General features: G+C 37.8%; 1 protein-coding gene across 1 annotated transcript in view; it reads left to right on the top strand.

Annotated features, from left to right (window-relative positions):
• TAF1B (TATA-box binding protein associated factor, RNA polymerase I subunit B) overlaps positions 1-18805 on the top strand; it is a 51177-nt gene that overhangs the window by 12788 nt on the left and 19584 nt on the right. The window contains exon 8 of the mRNA XM_061351747.1: positions 3359-3458. Within this exon, the coding sequence (XP_061207731.1) occupies positions 3359-3458 (100 nt within the window). The remainder of the gene's footprint in view (positions 1-3358; positions 3459-18805) is intronic.

Here is an 18805-nt window from a genome sequence, read left to right as displayed (position 1 = left end):
GTAATTAGAGGAACATGGACTGTGTATTTTATCTGCCAGTCAGGTTTCGAAGCACTTCACTGATAGAGCATAGTCTTGCAAGTGTTTTGATTGTCTGTTAAATGAAAGGTTTGGAAGAACAGCAGACAGAAGAAAATGTTCTGAAGTGCTATTCCAAATCTGGGCTTTTGGAGTGAGTGTTAAAAACCTGAATCATCAGCACAGTGTATTCATAACAGGGTATTTACACTGTTTCATGTATTTTTAGAACATAAAAACAACTCTTAACCTGCAAAAGAAGAGCATCCTTTTGTATGGAGACAGTAATTTCACGCTGGGAAAGATGTCATTATTTTTTAAACAGCTGCAATGCTTTGAATTAGTACAGCCAAGTTAGTGAAAACCTGTTTTTAAAACCAAAACAACCCATAGCATTTAGATGGACACTGCTTGTCTCTTGCAGTGTAAGGCTGGGGTTCCAGGATCAGTTTAAGATGGTCAAAGTTTCTGTTGCTGTGGTCCTACATAAACATCCCTGCTCTTTCTCTTGCCATTCATCCTGTTTATGGTATATTAGTTGAAAGAAGTAGATCTGCAGAAAATTTATTGTGCAAAATAAAGTTTCACCAGACACTTTCGTGCAGGTGAATTTGCTTCATTGCAGTCCCTTTCTGCTTTCTGCTGGCAGTAATGATCCTGCAGTCAGCTGAGTCTGGAAATCTGTTTGTTGGAATCAAACCCTGGAAAACAAAAGATTAGTTCTCAATCTAATCCTCTGTCTGAGAAGTCACACAAGTGCTTTTGTCAGCAGGGAGGAGTGTGAGGCAGAAGACTGGAGGGTGGGATTTCCCATCTCAGAGGCAGCAAGCTGTTAGGGTGGTTTGCTGCAATCACCACTACACCACACCCGAAGGAAGGTCCTAATTGTTTGTCCTCTTCCAGCTGCTACTGTGCTGGCTCAGGAGGTTGCAGCTTGCTGTGTCTTAGTAGCAGCTCTTCAGATCTGAGAGCTAATTGTGTGATTGCACCTTAACACGTGTCAGCCAAAGCTTATCATCAACTGAGCCTGTAATGGGTCACTGTTGCTGAAAGAGAAAGCTTTCTTTTACCTTTCTTCTTTCCTTCTCCTGTGTGATGCACCCCCTTCCCTCTGCCAACTCTTGCACGTGTTGGAGCCATCTGTGAGCCTCCTCAGTTGGTCAGGTGATGTGAAAAAAACTTATTTCTGGCAATAGGGTAATGGGTGGTCCTTTGCTGCTCTTCTGAGTTACATTTGTGGAAGAGGATGATGAGCCACAGGAGCATACAGCCAGATGAGAAGGAGGGAAGTACTACTAGTTATGTTGAGCTTTTAGGGCGGCTCAGGGCATTTTGTGAAACCATACCTCAAGTTGAAGTTCTTCAATTCAGTGCAGATGACCTTGACTAAAACAGGTTAAGAAACTGACATGCAAGCTGCTTGGCAGATTGGGTGGGATGGCAAGGACAAGCAACTAGTGCTGGGTTTGCACCATAGCCTCATTGAGTGTGTGGCCCAGTGCACATCTCTACTCGGGGTCAGGAAATGCTATTTACCCTGGTTGAGAAAAGCTATTGAAATTTTGTTACACCACATGATTAGAAAGGATTGTGCAATAACTTTTACCACTCCATTTAAGAAACCAACATGCAGAGCTTCAGAATAAATTTATCAGTCAACGTGATTTTTCAGACTGCTGTTGTTTTTCAGAAATCATACATGATGTGTTAATTCTAACCAAGAGAGTTTTGGTTAAGAAATGTGCTTTTCATTTTAATCTGTTTTCAATTCAGTTTTCTAATTAAACTGAAAATTCAGTTAATGTTTGAAAAAATAGGATGTAATTGTAAACTTTTCAGCCTTTCAATAAAATTTTAGTCAACTTCAATAGACATACACAACATAACATGCAACAAGTGATGGTGAGGGCACTACGTTGGAAGAGGGAAGGTGAGCCTATGAATTGCTGTTGGCTTGGGAGGGAGGTGAATCCTCCTCAAGAGTGGCTGCTCTGTCTGTGAAGATACTGTTCTGCCTTGCTTATGTTCTTTGTTTGGGGGGGGTTTGGTTGGTTGTTTTTTTTCCCCTCCAGATTAATTTTGAATGGAAGTGGCAGATCGCTGTGCTTTATGAAACCTGGGAGTTTCAGTGTGTGGGATTGGATCTAGCTAGCAACTGAAGTGGCTAGGTACTGCCCTGCTTTGGGATCAGTTGCAGAACCTAGCCTTACAACCACTGTAGAGACCCAGAAGAGACTCGCAGATTTTATAGACCCAAGAAGTTAATAGTCTCCGTAGCAAGATCAGAGAGATAATGCACAGGTAACACAGCTAGCAGGAGAGAAAATAGTTTTCAAATCTCTAATACCATTTAAAGCACAGGTTCTTCTCTGTTTGAAATGTTAACTTACTGAGGTTTAATATCCTGTTTTAACAAAATTGACTTGGAGAAGAGACAGGAGGCAGTTCTGGTTTAGTTCTGTGGGAGACCATTAGTCTGCCTTAGTCGGGAATGAGGGTAGCATTGATTCCCTTATGAGAATTTATGGATGTTCAGTGCTTGCTTTGCCTGGTGTGAATGTTAGCTAAGATTCTAGATAAGCTAGATAAGTTAGATAAGTTAGCTAAGATCAGGGGTTTGGTGTGGTGGCGGCTTTTTGCTGGTACCTATTGTTAAATCTTCATATATATAGATATATATGAAAAAGTCAAGAAAAATCCCAAAAACCACTTTACTAAAGCCTGTTTTTAACAGAAAATTGCATTATATAGATGCAAATATAATATAATTATTTTGTATTTATTAGTATACAAAATACTTTCTATTCATTGCAAAATAATACTTAAAAAAATTAGAATACAGATGTAAGTAATGGGGTTTCATTTCTGCATATCTGCTCATCATTCTGTGACTTTCCTCCCTACAACATTACCCAACTGGAGCTGCTCCAGCAGGAAGTATGTCTCTGAAAAGTAAAATTTACTTAAAGCTTTAGAATTTTGAAAAAAAAAATAAAAAGAAAATCTATGCCATTCAAGGCTTGAGGCAGTTTCAGAAATGCAGTAGCTGAAGAATGTGCAGAACAAACTCCATGTAAGCATGTTGATTGTAAGCTTTCTGCCATAACATTACCATTTATCGATTATATCCAAGCTTGAACTTAAAGGCCTGTTAAATGATTGAACTGTTTTTTGTCTGACAGAACATTTAGGGGTGTGTTGCTTCAGATCGCGTTGCTTAGGCAGTATAATACCCATGTTACTTCAAATCAGAAGTTGATTTGTATATTAATTTTAGAATAAATGTATGCATTTATCATACTAAATGCTGTTTTGTTTTGATTTTTTTTTTTTAATGCAGGTTTGTTGTTGAAGGTCATATTCCATATTTGAATGTTTTCCAGCATTTTCCGGAGAAAATGAAGTTGCGTGGACTTGATCTTAAGATCTTTTATGTAGAGGTAATTTTTTTTCTTTAAGGGAATGATTAAAAAAAAAAAAAAGACTAAAACTTAGTTATCTTATGGTATGCTAGGTTTTTTTTGGTCGCTGTACTAATAAATTGATTAAATCTGTTCTTCTGTGGTACAGTTGATATTTCACATTATTGGAGCCTGTGCAGAAACCAGTGCCCTCGGTGACTTGGAATGCTTTAATCTTTAACCAGTCTTATTAAGCTGATTACCTAAGTCAAAATAAAATCAATAAATACTTTTGGAGGAAAAGGTATTCAGAACTTGTCTTGGAACACTCAGAAATGACTTGGCTTTGCATATAGGGGCAATATATTATCCTTTTTGGTGCTTCTTTAAAATACCTCTTGAATTTGTTTGTAATTCCATATTCTTTTCCTAAAATATGGTCTAGATGCTATCTAAATTGTTTTGTTTCTTCCTGTACTGGTTGAAATATCAAACCTAAAATCTACTTAAGGGGTTATGGCCCTTCTAGAAGCTGAATAGCGATGGACAGTCTTGAGTAAAATGTAAATTTCCCTTATTTAAGGTTATTATGTATCGTGGTAATGATTGCCCAATGGTGTTTGTGTTGCAAAGAAGTTTGTTATGGATTTTTGAAGTGTTCAAATAAAATCTTAGCTTTTAAGAGAAGAGAGCAGCAAATCTGCTAACAGGAAAACCAAGTTTTAGTCTGCTATAAGGTGTTTGTAGCCTAAGCCCTCAATGATTGTTTTGCAAGTAATGTTACCATTCTCCAATAAGTGGTATTTTTAATACCACTGCTTTCCTGTCTGGGTAAATAATAATTATGACCTCAACTGTTAAAAATAAGGGCATAATTTTAATATAAAATCTCTTGATTTCTTTTTCTGTCTTGTGTTTTTTCTGTTAGGGAAAGATCTATTGAAATGTAGGCGTAAACTTTAAAACCAAGACATAACTGTTAATTTGCAGTATCTCTGCCCTTCTTCACCTCCATCCTGTGGAGGAGTTTTTGTCTCTCAAAAATGGCTACATAGAACTTGTATTCTGCACGGATCAAATAAAATACCCCACCCCCCCCATCTTACAAATCACACAATTCACAGGTATTGCAGCTGTAAAAGTTACACCACACCTCAAAGTGAGAGATCTGGTTTGCAGAGAGGAGATGACAATTGGAGGATCCTCGTGCTTTCTTTTAGGATAGTTTTTTCTGGCATGCAGGATGATCTGATGCCAATACTGAAGGTGATGTCATAGAATCATAGAATGTTTAGAGTTGAAATGACCTTAAGATCATCTAGCTCCAACTCCCCTGCCCATGGGCAGGGACACCTCACACAAAGCTGTGTCACCCAAGGTTCTGTCCAGCCTGGTCTTGAACACTGCCAGGGATGGAGCATTCACAGCTTCCCTGGGCAGCCCATTCCAGTGCCTCACCACCCTTACAGTAAAGAACTTCTTCCTTACATCTAACCTGAACTTCCCCGGTTTAAGTTTAAACCTATTACACCTTGTCCTATCACTGGAGTCCCGGATGAAGAGTCCCTCTGGCATCCTTGTGTCATCAATCCTTGTGAGCTTACTTTCTCCCAGAGCTGTCGGTTCAGATGATTCTAGTGTCCCTCCACAAGCACATTTCCACTGTGGATTGTAGCATGTCCTGATGTGGGAGCGGGACTTCACAATTTTGAGAACCAGAAGCTGGTCAATTTAATCTTTTTCCACCTTTATATAAAGAGGAAGTTTTTCCACTTCACCCTCTGTCTTAAACACTTATATAGCATATATGCACTTTCCAATTTTCACAAACTGGTATAAAACCCGCCAAATCATATTGCTTATGATGAATCTTTATCTAGTGTGGTCTGTTGCTTAGTTTACAGGAAATTGCTGATCTAAAAACTGTGTAACTTTTTACTTCCATCTTGTTTGTGATTCTAACACCTGCACCCTTCACTTCCAAAGTATAAAGTAGATAGACATACTAATCAAGTCATCATCTCTTAAACTTTGTTTTCATTGAGATTGTATAGTTTTCCAGCCACTCCAGTATTATTGTGGCTTCTTTGTAGGAATATCTGCTCCTTGCTTTACCTTCAATGTTCCTTTAGTAATGCATCCTCGGGTTTATTTCGTTTTAACATTTATTACTACATCATTGGGCTGAAAATTGTAAAAAACTTACTAGCTGTTTCCTACATCTTATATTTCAGGACTGATCTTGCTGCTCGTTGCGGCTCTGAGATTGCCAGTAGTTCACTGTATCTAGTTTTGACATCTGAGTTTTGAGAAATTCAAGAGATGAGGTTATTGTCCTGGAGCAGGAAGTCAGATTGTGTAATACTTCATCCTGAAAATGCAGCCTGCATTCTTTTCTCCTAGGTGTTCTGTATATAATATTCTATAGACAATTATCTTCAAAACCTGTATGGGATTATGACTGTTAAGAACCAGGCAGGTAAGATGCCCTAATGCCATGTTGTGCTTCAAGTCTGGTGAATATGAGCTACAAAAATGTTCAAAAATCTTGATAATTGATAGGACATGTCTCTTATTTTATTTTGAACAGATTTTTAGTGCATTTAGCTGTGTCCTGTGCTAATTCCCTGCTGCCCAAATTTGAGTTGAGAACTAGTTATTTCCTAGTAGCTTGAAGGATTTAAAGTCATACTAAGTATCATTCTAAGTATCCATTAAGTACAGGTGAAGCTTAACTTGGTCAAGCTCAGCTTGTATAAAAACAATCTCAATGGCTTAAAGTTGATTTTTTTTTTCTTAAGTGACAGTTTCCCAGATAGCGAAAATATACTGAATTTGTACAAGATTGAGTGTGATGGCTTTAAAAAAATAAGGGCAATAATTATTACAAGGTGAGTCACATCTACTTTCTTTCTGTGTAGTGACATGTGTATGTGTACATGCACAAGGGGTTTTTTATGCCTCATCATCTATATGTGACTAGTCTCAGTCTTTCCAACTGATGAACTTCTGTGCTGTGTAATGCAAGAACGGAGTCCATATCACTGACAGTTTTTCCCTGCCCTGTGTACAGTTTGGCAGTTAGAGGTGATTGCGGCATCAGTCATATAAGGAGAAGCGCTGAGAGCTGGGATTTTTAGCACTGAGAAGGCTGGGGGAGATTTCAGTAATGAGTATAAATATCTGGGCAGAAAGGAGTGGGGATGGATTCAGGCTTTCTTCTCAGTGGTTCACAATGAAAGGACAAAAAAAGGGCAATTCCATTTAAACATAACACTTTTTAACTGTAAGGGTGATTGAATGGTGGAACGGGCAGCCCTAAGCCACTGTGCATCTCCATATCTTTGGAGGTGCACAGAACCTGACCGGACACAATCCTGAGCAACTTGCTGTAGTTGACTCTGCTTTGAGCAGAGGCGTTGGACGCTCCAGAGGTCCCTTCCAACCTCAAGTATGCTATGAGTCAAGTGGTATATAGTATGCCTTGTATTCTATTTCACATTTTCAATGTAGGTGGCAGATTAGCACTTCATATTTTAGTAATTGAACAGCTAACAAGAAGGGCATAATTCTTCACTCTGCCAAACTGAATTTGGAATACTTGCCACAAGTATTATGATGCCTGGACACCTCTGTCCAGCAGCCTGGGAGCTCTGGGTGTGACTGCCTCATAAATAAAAAGGAGCCTCCACCTCTTCATATCACCTTTATCATGATGCATAACTGTTAGACATGTTTCAGGTCCTAGTTGGAGGTAAGTTCTACCTCACAAGTATCTTATGACAGATAAAAGTACTTTGCAAAGAAGATCTTTGTGTAAAGGGAATAGTTTGTCTGCCATGTGTGTTTTATCATTCCATTGCTCCAAGTGTCTTTTCTAAGCCTTCACTTGATAAGTCATCCTGTTTATCCCTTCCTCTATTAAAATGTGTATGTTAGAAGCTAGCCTTTGGTAAATGAGTTTTAACTAAATGCACCATCAGAGGATTCATAAGTGCAAATAGCGTTAGTAGCAGGATGCTCCTGCTTAGTTCTTAGTTCAGAAGTTCTAAGTTCCCAATACAGAAGAAGAAAAGCAAGTTTTCATCTTACTCTGCAAAATTTCCTTTTCCTAAAGCAAGTATTTGTATTCCATTTCATTAAAACCTTCTTTTATACCTCAAGAAAGACTAAAATATTTAAGTTTTGGTGTTTGCTCTATGCAGGATATTGAGGTTTGTTTGGTTTTGTGGTGGTGTTGTTTTTTTTTTTGCTATTTGCAATTTGTTTAACTACAGTAAATCCCTGCTGACCTTGAGGCTTGTGCCAGTAGCCAGTGGTCTTTGATGAGCACAGTCATCTTTTCTCTTTGGGTGGAAGCCATCTTTCTTTTCCTTTTATTGCACGGGATACATACTTCTTTTAGAGCCTGCTGGTGTAGGAGTTAAAATGAATTTGTAAATTAGTAGTGGTATACATAAAGTTTCACGGCTAATTTGATTTCAGCTTGTTTTATTGATAGTATCTGTCATCCAGTGGAGCTACACACGAATTCCTTCTTCCATTTCTGCTTGAAGTAGGGAGGCATACTTAACATACACATCCTCTAGTTTGCTTTTAGGGATTTATCTTTATCCTCATACAAAATTAATTCAAACATCCCTTTTCTCTGGGGCTAGCAACAGCTTGTCCTTGCCATAGATCTGTTTCTGTGTACATTTTTGTCTCAGGACTGTATACCCAATTATCTTTTATGTAATTACTTTGTTTGTTTAAAGTTGGTTCTGCTTTGCTATCTCAAGCTTACCTTTAGCTTTCATTATTTGTTATAAAACTCATTACTTTTTGGCATATTTTACCCTTGATGCATTGCAGACTGATTTTATTTTTTTCGTGTCCAAAAATACTTTTTGTTTTTTATTCTTACATTCTGAACATGCACACGTGAACTTGAATTTATATGTATATATAGGTAAGCAGGTCACTCCCATGGCTGTTGGGCAACATGATTTACTGAAGTATCGAAGATAACAAACACGTCACTTTGGAGTATGTGCGGTGTGCAACAGGATAGGTGTAGTCTCAGAAATATCCTTCAGATCCTGTTGTTCTGAAGAGCTTTGGGAATGGTCATCTTTTTTGGTGCATAGGTATCTGGACTTGGTAAGGAGCCCCATGTGTGACCTCAGTGATGTTCCCTTCTCTCGATCTCTCCTCCAACTTTAAAATAACTCCTTTTTCATAAAGTTATTAATAATCTCTATTTTTTTAATTATTTTTTTTATCCTCAGGAATGGGGGGCTAAGGGAAAGTTAACCTTGGTAGTGTGTTAGAACAGTTAGAACAGTTCTGTTCAGAATTGTCCATCAATCTGCCCTCAGAAACAAAAGAAACAGTTACTTACCAAATTGTCATTGCTGTTACCTGCTCTGGAGTGTGGTCATGGAAAGGCTTCTCCATATTGTCCTTTCTCTTTTTTTTCTTGGATTTTTTTAATCTTAGAAGTAACTGCACAGTTCTGTCTGAAACCTTCTGTCTTCTGCAAGGCCACTGATTGCTTCAGTGTTGACAGTGTTGTTGATGGGCCTTGCTCTCTAGGAACCTTTATCTTAAAGGTGCTTCCTTTTTTGTTTTACAATTTAATTCCATTCTTCTCTCTCTTCCTCTGTGGGCCTTTCATTTTAGTTTTGGGTTTTGTTTGGTATTTTTAATAATCCATTGAGTTTTGCTTCCTATAACAAGAAACGTACTTTAGACAGCATTAACCTTGCAATGTAAGAAAAATAATACCCAGGTTACTTTTTGTTTGTCTAAGTATACGTTGTGATATTTTTGTTTCCTCTTTACATATCCTGCCTCCAACTTAGCTGTATTAACAGAAGCTCTGTTTAGTTTGAATGCTGCTCTAAGTAATTCACCTATTTCCATCCCTAGACGTCTTGATTCTTAAATAACTCCTAAAGTTACTCTAAAGATTTTTCTGTGATACAGAAATGCTTTCTAAACTTCCAGCTGAGAGGGATGTTAGCATCCTCCTTACCTCTGCATGTGGAAAATTCTTGAATGCTTTCTGGTAAAGTGAGTAATATGCAGTGCTTGTCAGAAATCAGTGTTGTCATAAAACTAAAAAGCACATGTCAGGATTTTCTCCTACCTCTTCTTCTTTCACCTAATTGAAAGGCTTCTTGTTTCTTTCTTCTCCCTGATATACGTATTCAGGCTTAATAGCCTATTAGTCTACATTAAAATTATGTCTATTTTTGTCTGTGTTGGATTAGGACAGTAGCTCTGGCCAGCTCTGCATTGTTTTCAGTTTAATAAGAATTTTAATTCATAGTCCAGTATGAATTGATGATGGGAGGAATTTGGAAAGAAATATTTGCTGCACTAAGAAAAGGTCTACTTCATCCAGAGCCTTCCTTTTCCTTAAAATAAGCTGGGATAGGTGTTGAAATCAGTATAATGTTTTTATAAAGTAGACTGGAAAACTAGCATTTTTGAGAATGTGCTACTTCAGTGCAGTCTTTTATTCTATTTGGTGCTTTGGATTTATTTTATTTTATTTTAGCTGAGGAGTATATACTTTGCAGTCCTGCATTCACACACACACATACCCCTAGCCTAGATTATTAAATTTCTTTCCTCTTTTATTTGGGAATGAAAGGCTTGCTTTAAACATTGAGAGATGATCATCTCTATGCTGTCTGGAAACTTGCCAATTCTTTGGTTTCTTCTTTTTCAGTATTCCATAGCTTGTATTTTCTTTTGTTCTTTTCTTCCGTTTCTTTCTTTACAATTTTGATGTGTTGGTTGTTTTTTTTTTAATTTTGCTTGGTTTTATTCCTGGCAGCACTTTTGTATCCGTATTTCCCTGCCACTAATCCTTCTGCCACCCATCTCTCTATGTCAGCTTCAATCAAATCTCACTTCTGCTGAGGATTTGAGAGATCCGATTTCTGAGGTGAATTTGCCAAGCTACTCCTCTGCTATGAAGGATGCTTCTGTTTTTGCTCCTTTGTTCTGCATGCTTTGCTTTCCAACAGAGCAGCTCTTGAGTTTTGAGTACAATTATGCGTTACACTCTTCTCTCTCGACTGAGACTTTGTGTTAATTTGATTTGGGTTCCCTTTAGCTATCCCATAAAGAAGGAAAAAGGTTTTTCAGAGCAACTCCTTTTGGGAGCTGGAGCTTCAGTGAGCTCTCTCCTCTCCTGACCTTTGCTTGACTGACAGGATATTTTTAGCTTCCCTTTTTTCCCATTACCATTGTATTATTTTGTTCAGGATCCATGCCAAGCTAATAATTCTAGAGTTCCTGAATTCCCCCCCCCTTTTTACATTTTTTAAAATATTGCATATTAATTTGGATTGTCCTTTGATGTTTATAATTTCTTACAATTATTTAAAAACCAACATTTGTGTTTCTGAGAGCTCCTCAGTTACTTCCTTGAAGCTTCTTGTGTATAAATAATCTGGGCCTCTCCTTTGTAAAGCACTCAGTTTTATCAGATACTGCTTTGTTTTTTTCAGGCATAATTTTTCTTTTCCTTGCATATAATTTTAATGAGATGGGTTCATGTGCATTTTCTAGTTACCGAACAATCTTGCCGTATCTTCACATTTGTTTCATGACTTACCCATTTACCTGTGACATTGAAATTCAAGGGTTTGGGTGACTTTTCTTTTTTAGTTTCTCTGCTGCTCAGTCTTGTTTCATTTCAAGATATCTATAGTGTTCTTTCTTGGCTGCTTTTTATCCAGGAGCACTGTGTAGTCAAAACCCCCGTCTGCTTCAGAAGAGGCTTCTTTTATTTGTGGTTTTTCCTTTATTCCATTATCCCACAATATAAAGTGTAGTGACCTACCAGAACTGTATTTGGAGAGGTCTAGATTGTGTGCTTTCATATCTATGAGCAACACATTTTTATATCATTTACTATCCTACTTCAGAACAAGGTTTAAACTCAGAACTTGTGTCCTCGTGCAGGGTTACTGAATGCAGGACTTATCTTCCAGGTTCAAAATGTTGATGTAGTGTTAATCATTTATGTTACAATCTGGCTGAATGTGGCTGAGTTAGTACTATGGCAGAAGGGTTAAATATACCAAACCCCAGATTTAAGTGTCTGATTCTCTTCGTTACAGGCAACATTACAATTGGAATATGATTATTAATACTTGAGCTGTATAAACATTTTGTGCCTTGTGACCGTCTAACAACTCAGTTCCTCTGTAAAAACTGGTTTGAATTAATTGGGGATGTGCCACAAAAATGTACTTGAATCAATTCAGCATTGTTCAAGCATAGTAAAAGCCATTTTGTTTTGTAAATTTAGCTGTCAAGTTTAAGTAGTTAAAGACACCTCCTGGTTTGATTTCCCTGTGAATGTTGGGGGCAGAAGAACTGTCAGGTAGCCTGGAGGAAAACATCAAACTGGAGGGTTTCTCATGGACTAAGAAAGGTGATTGCTCAGTATTTTGATGGTTACCTGCTGTATACAACCAAAACTAGGATTTGGTTGTAGTCTTCAGCTTTTGAGGCTAATGGCTTTATGTTAGAAGTAATTTGGCATTCAATCCTCATTAATTTCTAATAATTTCTGGCAGTTGGTTGTAAAGTGTGAGAGGGTTCATGTAATTCATGCTGGTAGGATTGATTGAAGAGTTTGGCTATGTTCTGACCATAAGTAGCATCAGTATTACAGGTTTCTTGAAAACTAGTTCTTTGAATTGACAGTACTGAATAACACATAGAAACTGTCTATCACGTCTCTGTCTAGGCGTATTGCTCAGCTTATTCATGTTGGAAACACCTGTTTGCATTTTATTGTTAGATACTTTAAGCTGCTTCTGTTTGGTTTCCTGCAGTCAGGACATATCACAAATTCATTAAAATATTTTACTGTGTTTGAAGTGCCTAAACTTAGACAGATAGGAAGCTTTGAAAAGTAGCTTCCAAGGCTTCCTTGGGAGGCTTTGAAGAGTAACTCTCTCTCACACTGAGAACATTTTCATTAACTTACATGTAGATAGTAAGAAGGATAGATGGAGATTAGCAGAGGAACTGTTATTAGAGTATTGATGCTTCTCCCTTCTTGCCTACGCTCAATCCTTTTCCTGTAGGGCTGGGCAAGCTTGTAGAGTTTGCATGTTGCTTTCACTCACAGTGGTAATTCTTCCCACCTTGCACCAACAACAAAGCCTAAGTACTTCATCATTCTTTCAAATACAGAAAACATGAGTAGCTTCTCACACAGTAAAATAGATGAGCAGTGAACTTTACTGCAGCAGAGGAAACAGTGAGGTCTGTACTCAAACCAGGGAAGAGCTTTGGAATGGCAATAGGGCAACCTGCTCATACCTCCCTTTCTCCAAATGGTAGAGCTAGGGGCTGGATAGTCTGGGTAAACTCTAAGCTTACATAGCATAAGCTTGTATGAAGCTCTAATTTTGATTACTGAAAATCCTTAGAAATCTCATTATGACTGTTTTTAGCATCATTAAAAATGTAGGTATTTGTCCTGCTCTTCAGGCTAATTCCTCCCTTAGGTTTGCTAGTATCATTCTTTGCTTGTGCCCTAAATCGGATGCAACGTGGCTGAGTGCTTTTATACAGCAAATGGTATTCCATTCTTTATGATTGTTTTATATCAGATATGCTATTTATAGTACTATAATTTCATCAACTTAAAAGCAGAAGGATTAGCATTTGTTTCATTACAAAGTTTGAGTATGTGAATAGAAGTTTATAAACTTGACAGTATTTCTTAAGTGCTGGTATTTCTTTAGTTAAGGGTGTGGATTTAGTCTCCTAATTATAGTACTCTTCTAGGAGGGGCAGGTGAAGTGAATCACTGTTCTAGGGCTTTATGTTTTTTGTCCCACTGTCTAAGGAGGAGTGAAATTCCTCTGTACACCTTTGTATTCTGAATATTGCATGAGGGAGGTCACTGTCCTGACATTCTTACGGTGGAAATGATTTATTTATTCCATTTGGTGACTCTTTGGTATTGCTAGCTTGATAGATGACAACGATGCATTCCCTAAAGTGACACCATTGTTTTGACTGCTGGTATGTTAAATCATTTTCTAGTCTGAAAATGTTTTTTAAAATAAAATGGTCTGCTGACCATTTTTGATAAGTAAACCTTGTAAGAAGAGGTTAGATGCATATCACTGATGTAAGCTAAAACTACCTATCCTTGCAAACTGCAAGGGAGGAAGAACCAAAAAAAAAAAAAAGAAAAAGGGCACACTTTCCCCATTCTGCATCTACTGAAATACATAATCTATGAGCTTCCCTGAGCTTCACTGCTTTATGAGAATACAGATGGAGCAAATACAGCTTGAAATTAATCAAATTTTCTCCCTGTTCAACAGTTCACATAAAAGAAAAATATCTTAAGTCTATTTGGAGAAAATAATAGTAATTAAAGAAAAATTCAATGGAAAGAAGACAACCTTAAAAGTCAGATACAATGCAAGTCTGGGGTTTTTTTTGTATGACATTGTTACAATGGGTAGGCATTACATGTTCATTTTTTGTTTTCTTTCTTTAAAGATTATAATTCATTGACCCATGAGCTGCTATTAAAGCACAGAGATAGACCTTTTTTTTCTCCACTCATGTCTGGTTTGTGCCCAAGCACACCCATGAAGTACATGTCAATCAACAGATTTATCCATGGTATTACGTTTGTGAAATAGGAAGTGAATTTATTTTTTAAAGAATACCATTTGTGTCATTTTCTGAAAGCTGGTATTATCAATGCTGTTATGTTCATGTACCAGCCTTCATTTAAATATCTGTATGATCTTAATTATACAGGTTTCTGCAATCCCCTCATGATGCTGTTTTCAAATATGCAGTTGTTGCAGCCCAGCTACACTGGAATTATTTTCTAGTAACTCCTGACTTCTAATAAAGGAATGGAGATCAAACCTACTTTACGTCATATATAAATCTATCCATATCTTAAACGCTATATGGAATTCTAGTCGAGTTTTTTGCTTTTCTTACTTTCCCTCTTCTCAAAGTTGCAGAAGAATTAAGAGGCTCAGAGTCACAAGAAGGATCATCAGATGTAGGGACAATTTTCCTACAAGGAACAATTAATACTATCTACTTACCTTTCAACCTCTGAAGATGTGACTAAGATGAAGATGTAGTGATAGTTTGTAGAATGTGTATAGGTGGCAACTGTTCAATGTCTCTTCCAATGGAATGACTGGGAGGTGTCAGAAAAGGTCAGAACTGGTCTGCAGGTTCAGAGTCAAGCAGCAGGGAATGTGGCTTTGTATGTTTTGTGGGTGACTGGTGAAACTCCTTGCGTTAGAATGTTCTGGACGTTAAAAGGGCCAGATAATGACTGCACAAATGACATACAGGAAAAGGGATATGGAACTGAAAAATGCAGAGATCTCACTGCTGACTCAGCCATAAATGGTGTTAAGCTGGACAGATGTTTGGTAGTGTCATTGTGGCTTACTTGGTTCATAATGAATTCCTCCCTACGCATCTCTCCTGCTTGCTGCTGGATGCAAGGCTAAAGAGATCTTTTGGGATTGATGTGGTACAACCACTTTTTTTTTGCTCTGGGATTTCAGTTAGGGTTTCAGTTTGTGGTTTTGTGTTCTGGGGATACTTTTTTTTTTAAGGTCGTAAAATTTCATTTTTCATTAACTCGTTATCTCACAACAACTCTTTTTTTTAAAGTCCTTCTTCAAGCTTTTAAGTTAGGTGAACTAAATTACATCCTTTAAAGTTTCAGATTTAGAGATGTGGGGATGTTTCTCATTGAACTTGAAAAATGCTGAGGAATGATTAAATGGTAGAAGTATACAGAATTGATGATTAGAAAGGGTAACTCTAGCCTATGGCAAAGAATCCTAAGCAATGAAACCTACACAATTTTCTTAAGCAAAAACTGTGCTTTTGAAAAGAGATTTTTCACAACTGTAATTTTTCTAGTGATTCTTTAGGTTTTTTTGGTGGAGGAACTAAACTAATTCCTTGTTTTAAAAACTCACAATGCAAAATTTCTCACTGTTGGATAGTAGTGATGATCCCAACACCAGGAGGAAGAAGGAGCATTTGCAAGAAGTCTGGCCTAGAAATGTGGCAAGAGGAGAAATGTGAAAAGCCATGTAAGACTAAAGAACTTCTAGGTCATGGGGGAGCCATCCTGGAATGGCAGAGATGGCAGCTTAAGGGGTTTTGCACTTTACCCGTAGTATTTCTAGACCGCCTTCAGTTCTATGCAATTCCCTTTTGGCCCTAAAAGCAAGGTCTTGGATTTGTGTACAGATTAAGCTAATGCTATCTTCTTTTCATGTCTTTGAATAGCGATTAAGGTTTTAAAGTTAAGCATATGGAATGTCTGAATTACGGGAATAAATTTGCTTTTAGCTGAGACTGGTGTATAAGGTGCTAGGGTGTAATCATTAATTATTTCATCTCATGTTGTTTCTAAACCAGGAGAGCGTTTAGGTTAGCATGCTGAAAGCAATGAGCTGCTCCGTGTAACTTTTCCTTCATATCATGTGGGAGTTTAAGCCTGCATTAGTGCACCCCACATGAAGCCAGTACAGTTGCAAGATATGGGTTCTTTCTTTTGATGCTGGTCATTTCCCATCGTCATGCAACTGAAGGTACCTGGTGGCTGCTCCTCCAGGGCTGAGCTTTCGGAGGTGGTGGTATGCTGCTCTATCACAAGGTGGAAAACTGGGACAAAGAGACCTGCCTGAGGCAAGGGGTGGGTTTGTGGCACCATCGTGAGGAAACCTGAAGATTTCCTAAATCCTGTCACGTTGTCCCTGTGTTTTTTCTCACACTGGCTTTTCAAAAGACTTTCATATCACTTTATAATCTACTGGCTGATACCTATGTCTTCAAGTCATCATGCAGCTCAAAGGAAACTGTTGCCGTTCAGATTGTCTCACACTCTTAAGTTTGGTGGATTGCACATTTATATTTTAGTCTGGGTTTGATCCAAGGAAAGTAATTCCTGACTAAATCTATTCATAAACTCATGAATGCAGGTCAGTATGTTTGCTTTGTTTTCTCCCAGAGTGTTCAGACTGAAACAACAATGGCTTTCTGCTTCCCTGGAAAGTGCATCCACCAGGCTGGCTTTTACACACGTTCCTCTGTTTGCAGAGATCCTTTTCTCAAAACATTCAAGGTCTCATGTGTAAGAGCCTCTTTTCCTGATGGAAATTTGGATGAGCTTAATTGCCATGTGATTTACTTGGTTTTGAGTGGTAACTATTTAAAGAGTTCAAATTAAGACAGAAGCTGGTCATTCTTGTTTCATTTGAGAAAGAGAAGTCTCCTAAAAGGTATAAAATTCTAGCCATACAAATTCTGCTAATCAGCTATGCTGCTTTTACTTTCTAAAAGCAGCAATGATGCTTGCTCTGGGTGCTGGTGTTTTGAGATACCCTGTAATCTTAGTTTTGTGGGGTGGCTGCCTTTCTATCTGTGGGGCTTTTTTTCCTGTCTAAGTCTGTAATTTTTAGTGCATTTTAACAGGTGCACACAATGCATGTTGAGGATAGAAAGTAGCACAGAGTGAAAAGAAGCATGGGTGAGGCTTTTATTTGAAAGAAAAAAAAAATAGCTGAGGAGGAAGTTCACTGCTGAAAGGGTTATTGTAATCAAGTTTATCATGGGAGCTTGCTGTTGTGTAACAGAAACTCTAGCTTGTCCATACCTGCCTTTAAGCATTACTTAATGAAGAAAGAAAACAAACCTACCAAAATATTTATGAAATTCAATAAAATTTGTTCCCAAACTCTTACATCCGGGTGCTTCCTGACAGTTCAGCAACCTGGTGGTTTTGGAAAGACTACATTTTTCAGAAAAGTGATATTTCTCAGAGAGCATGAGCAGTCTTAATGTTCAAGCACGTGTCTCCTGGTTTAAGAATATTGAAACTCATTTATTCAGAAAACACTTTAGCCAGGAATCATGTAATGAAAAAGATGTCTTCCTCTGAAAATAGCCTTCTAAAAGGTCTGCTGAAAATGTTGTACCTTTTGTTTCTTTTGTCTTTTTTTCTTTTCCTTCCTGCTAAATAGGTACATCTGGACTGGATGTTCAGTTATACTTTTCTCTTGTGTTTAGGTTGCTGGCTGATCTACATGCCATCTTCAATTCTTCAGTAAAGACCCGCCTGTGACAATTTAATGCAATCTAATATCCCAGCACACCTGGATTTTTTTCTCTCAAAAATGCATATACATTGTTTATTGAGTCATCTTCTCAAATTAATCTTTTTTTCTATACAAAGGTCCTTTTTACTCCCTTGCAGCAATGATCAGGAGTAATTTGGGGATTGAAGATGTAGTAGCTGTTTCAACTGAAACAGTTATCAAAGGAGAGAGGAAGACAGGCTGCCAGTGTAAATTCTTCTGATTTTCTGATTGTATCTTGACTTTTTTTTTTCCTCATTTTCCTCTGCTCATTTGCTGCAAGCAGGTAACTCGGACACAACCTCTTTACCTGTCTTTAAGGTGTACAGATTGATTTCATTCTTCTGTCTTAACCTTTCAGTTATCCTTTCTGCTCGATGGCAGGCCTGTAAAGCAGCAACTTTAATTGTGTGCTTGGCCTCTTTACGTCTTTTCTAGTGGAAGAATTCTCACAAGCTGTGTATTTCTTAGCAATTATCTACATGGAATTGAAGCAGTTTCACCCGTCTTTGTTCTTTTTGTCATTTGGTTACATTTAATAATTCCAGGCACACCCTCTCACAGTTACATCAGCATCTGTATGTGATTCATGGATATCAGGGTTTGAAGAAATGTATCCACTTGTTTAGTCCACGTAAAAATGGCTGCACCGGGTCAGACTTGGGGCTCGTTCAATCTGGTCTCCTATTTCTGATGGTGACCTAGGATAGGATGAGGAGCAGGGTGCTGTGGTTCTCCCCAGTATACTTTCACTCATTAGCAATCCACAGGTCTAGTAAAGCAGTGCTAACAGTGCTTATGATATCATAGAATCATGGAATGGTTTGGGTTGGAAGTGACTTCTGAAGATTCCCTTTAAACATTTGTATGTCTTTTCTGTGTAACCTATGCTCTGGCAAAGAAGGTATTCATGAAGAGACTACACAAACTGTGCAAGAGTTGACTACATTGGGGTTTTTCCAGCTAGGTTTAGTGAGTGTTGCTTATCTTTTAAAGTTTGTATTCATAGTAATATACAGTGTTAAAGCACATTTAATTTATGTGTGATGACTGTTGCATTAATTTGCTGCTATTCCAGCAGGTGATGGTCCCTGAGAGGTAGATGGCAGTTAATCAAGGGAAGGGAAAAAATGTGTAAAAAATACCCATCAGCAAGGTTTATTGGTGTGTTTATTTGTTTAGGAGGTAGCAAGTTTGGGAGTACCATGAGAC

This window comes from Neopsephotus bourkii, unplaced genomic scaffold (assembly GCF_033783945.1).
Source record: "Neopsephotus bourkii isolate Nb327-2 ecotype Australia unplaced genomic scaffold, CSIRO-AGI_Nbou_v1 NB_595, whole genome shotgun sequence".
Classification (NCBI taxonomy): Eukaryota; Metazoa; Chordata; class Aves; order Psittaciformes; family Psittacidae; genus Neopsephotus; species Neopsephotus bourkii.
Note: the sequence above shows the minus strand (reverse complement) of the source record. Positions and strands in the feature narration are given on the sequence as shown.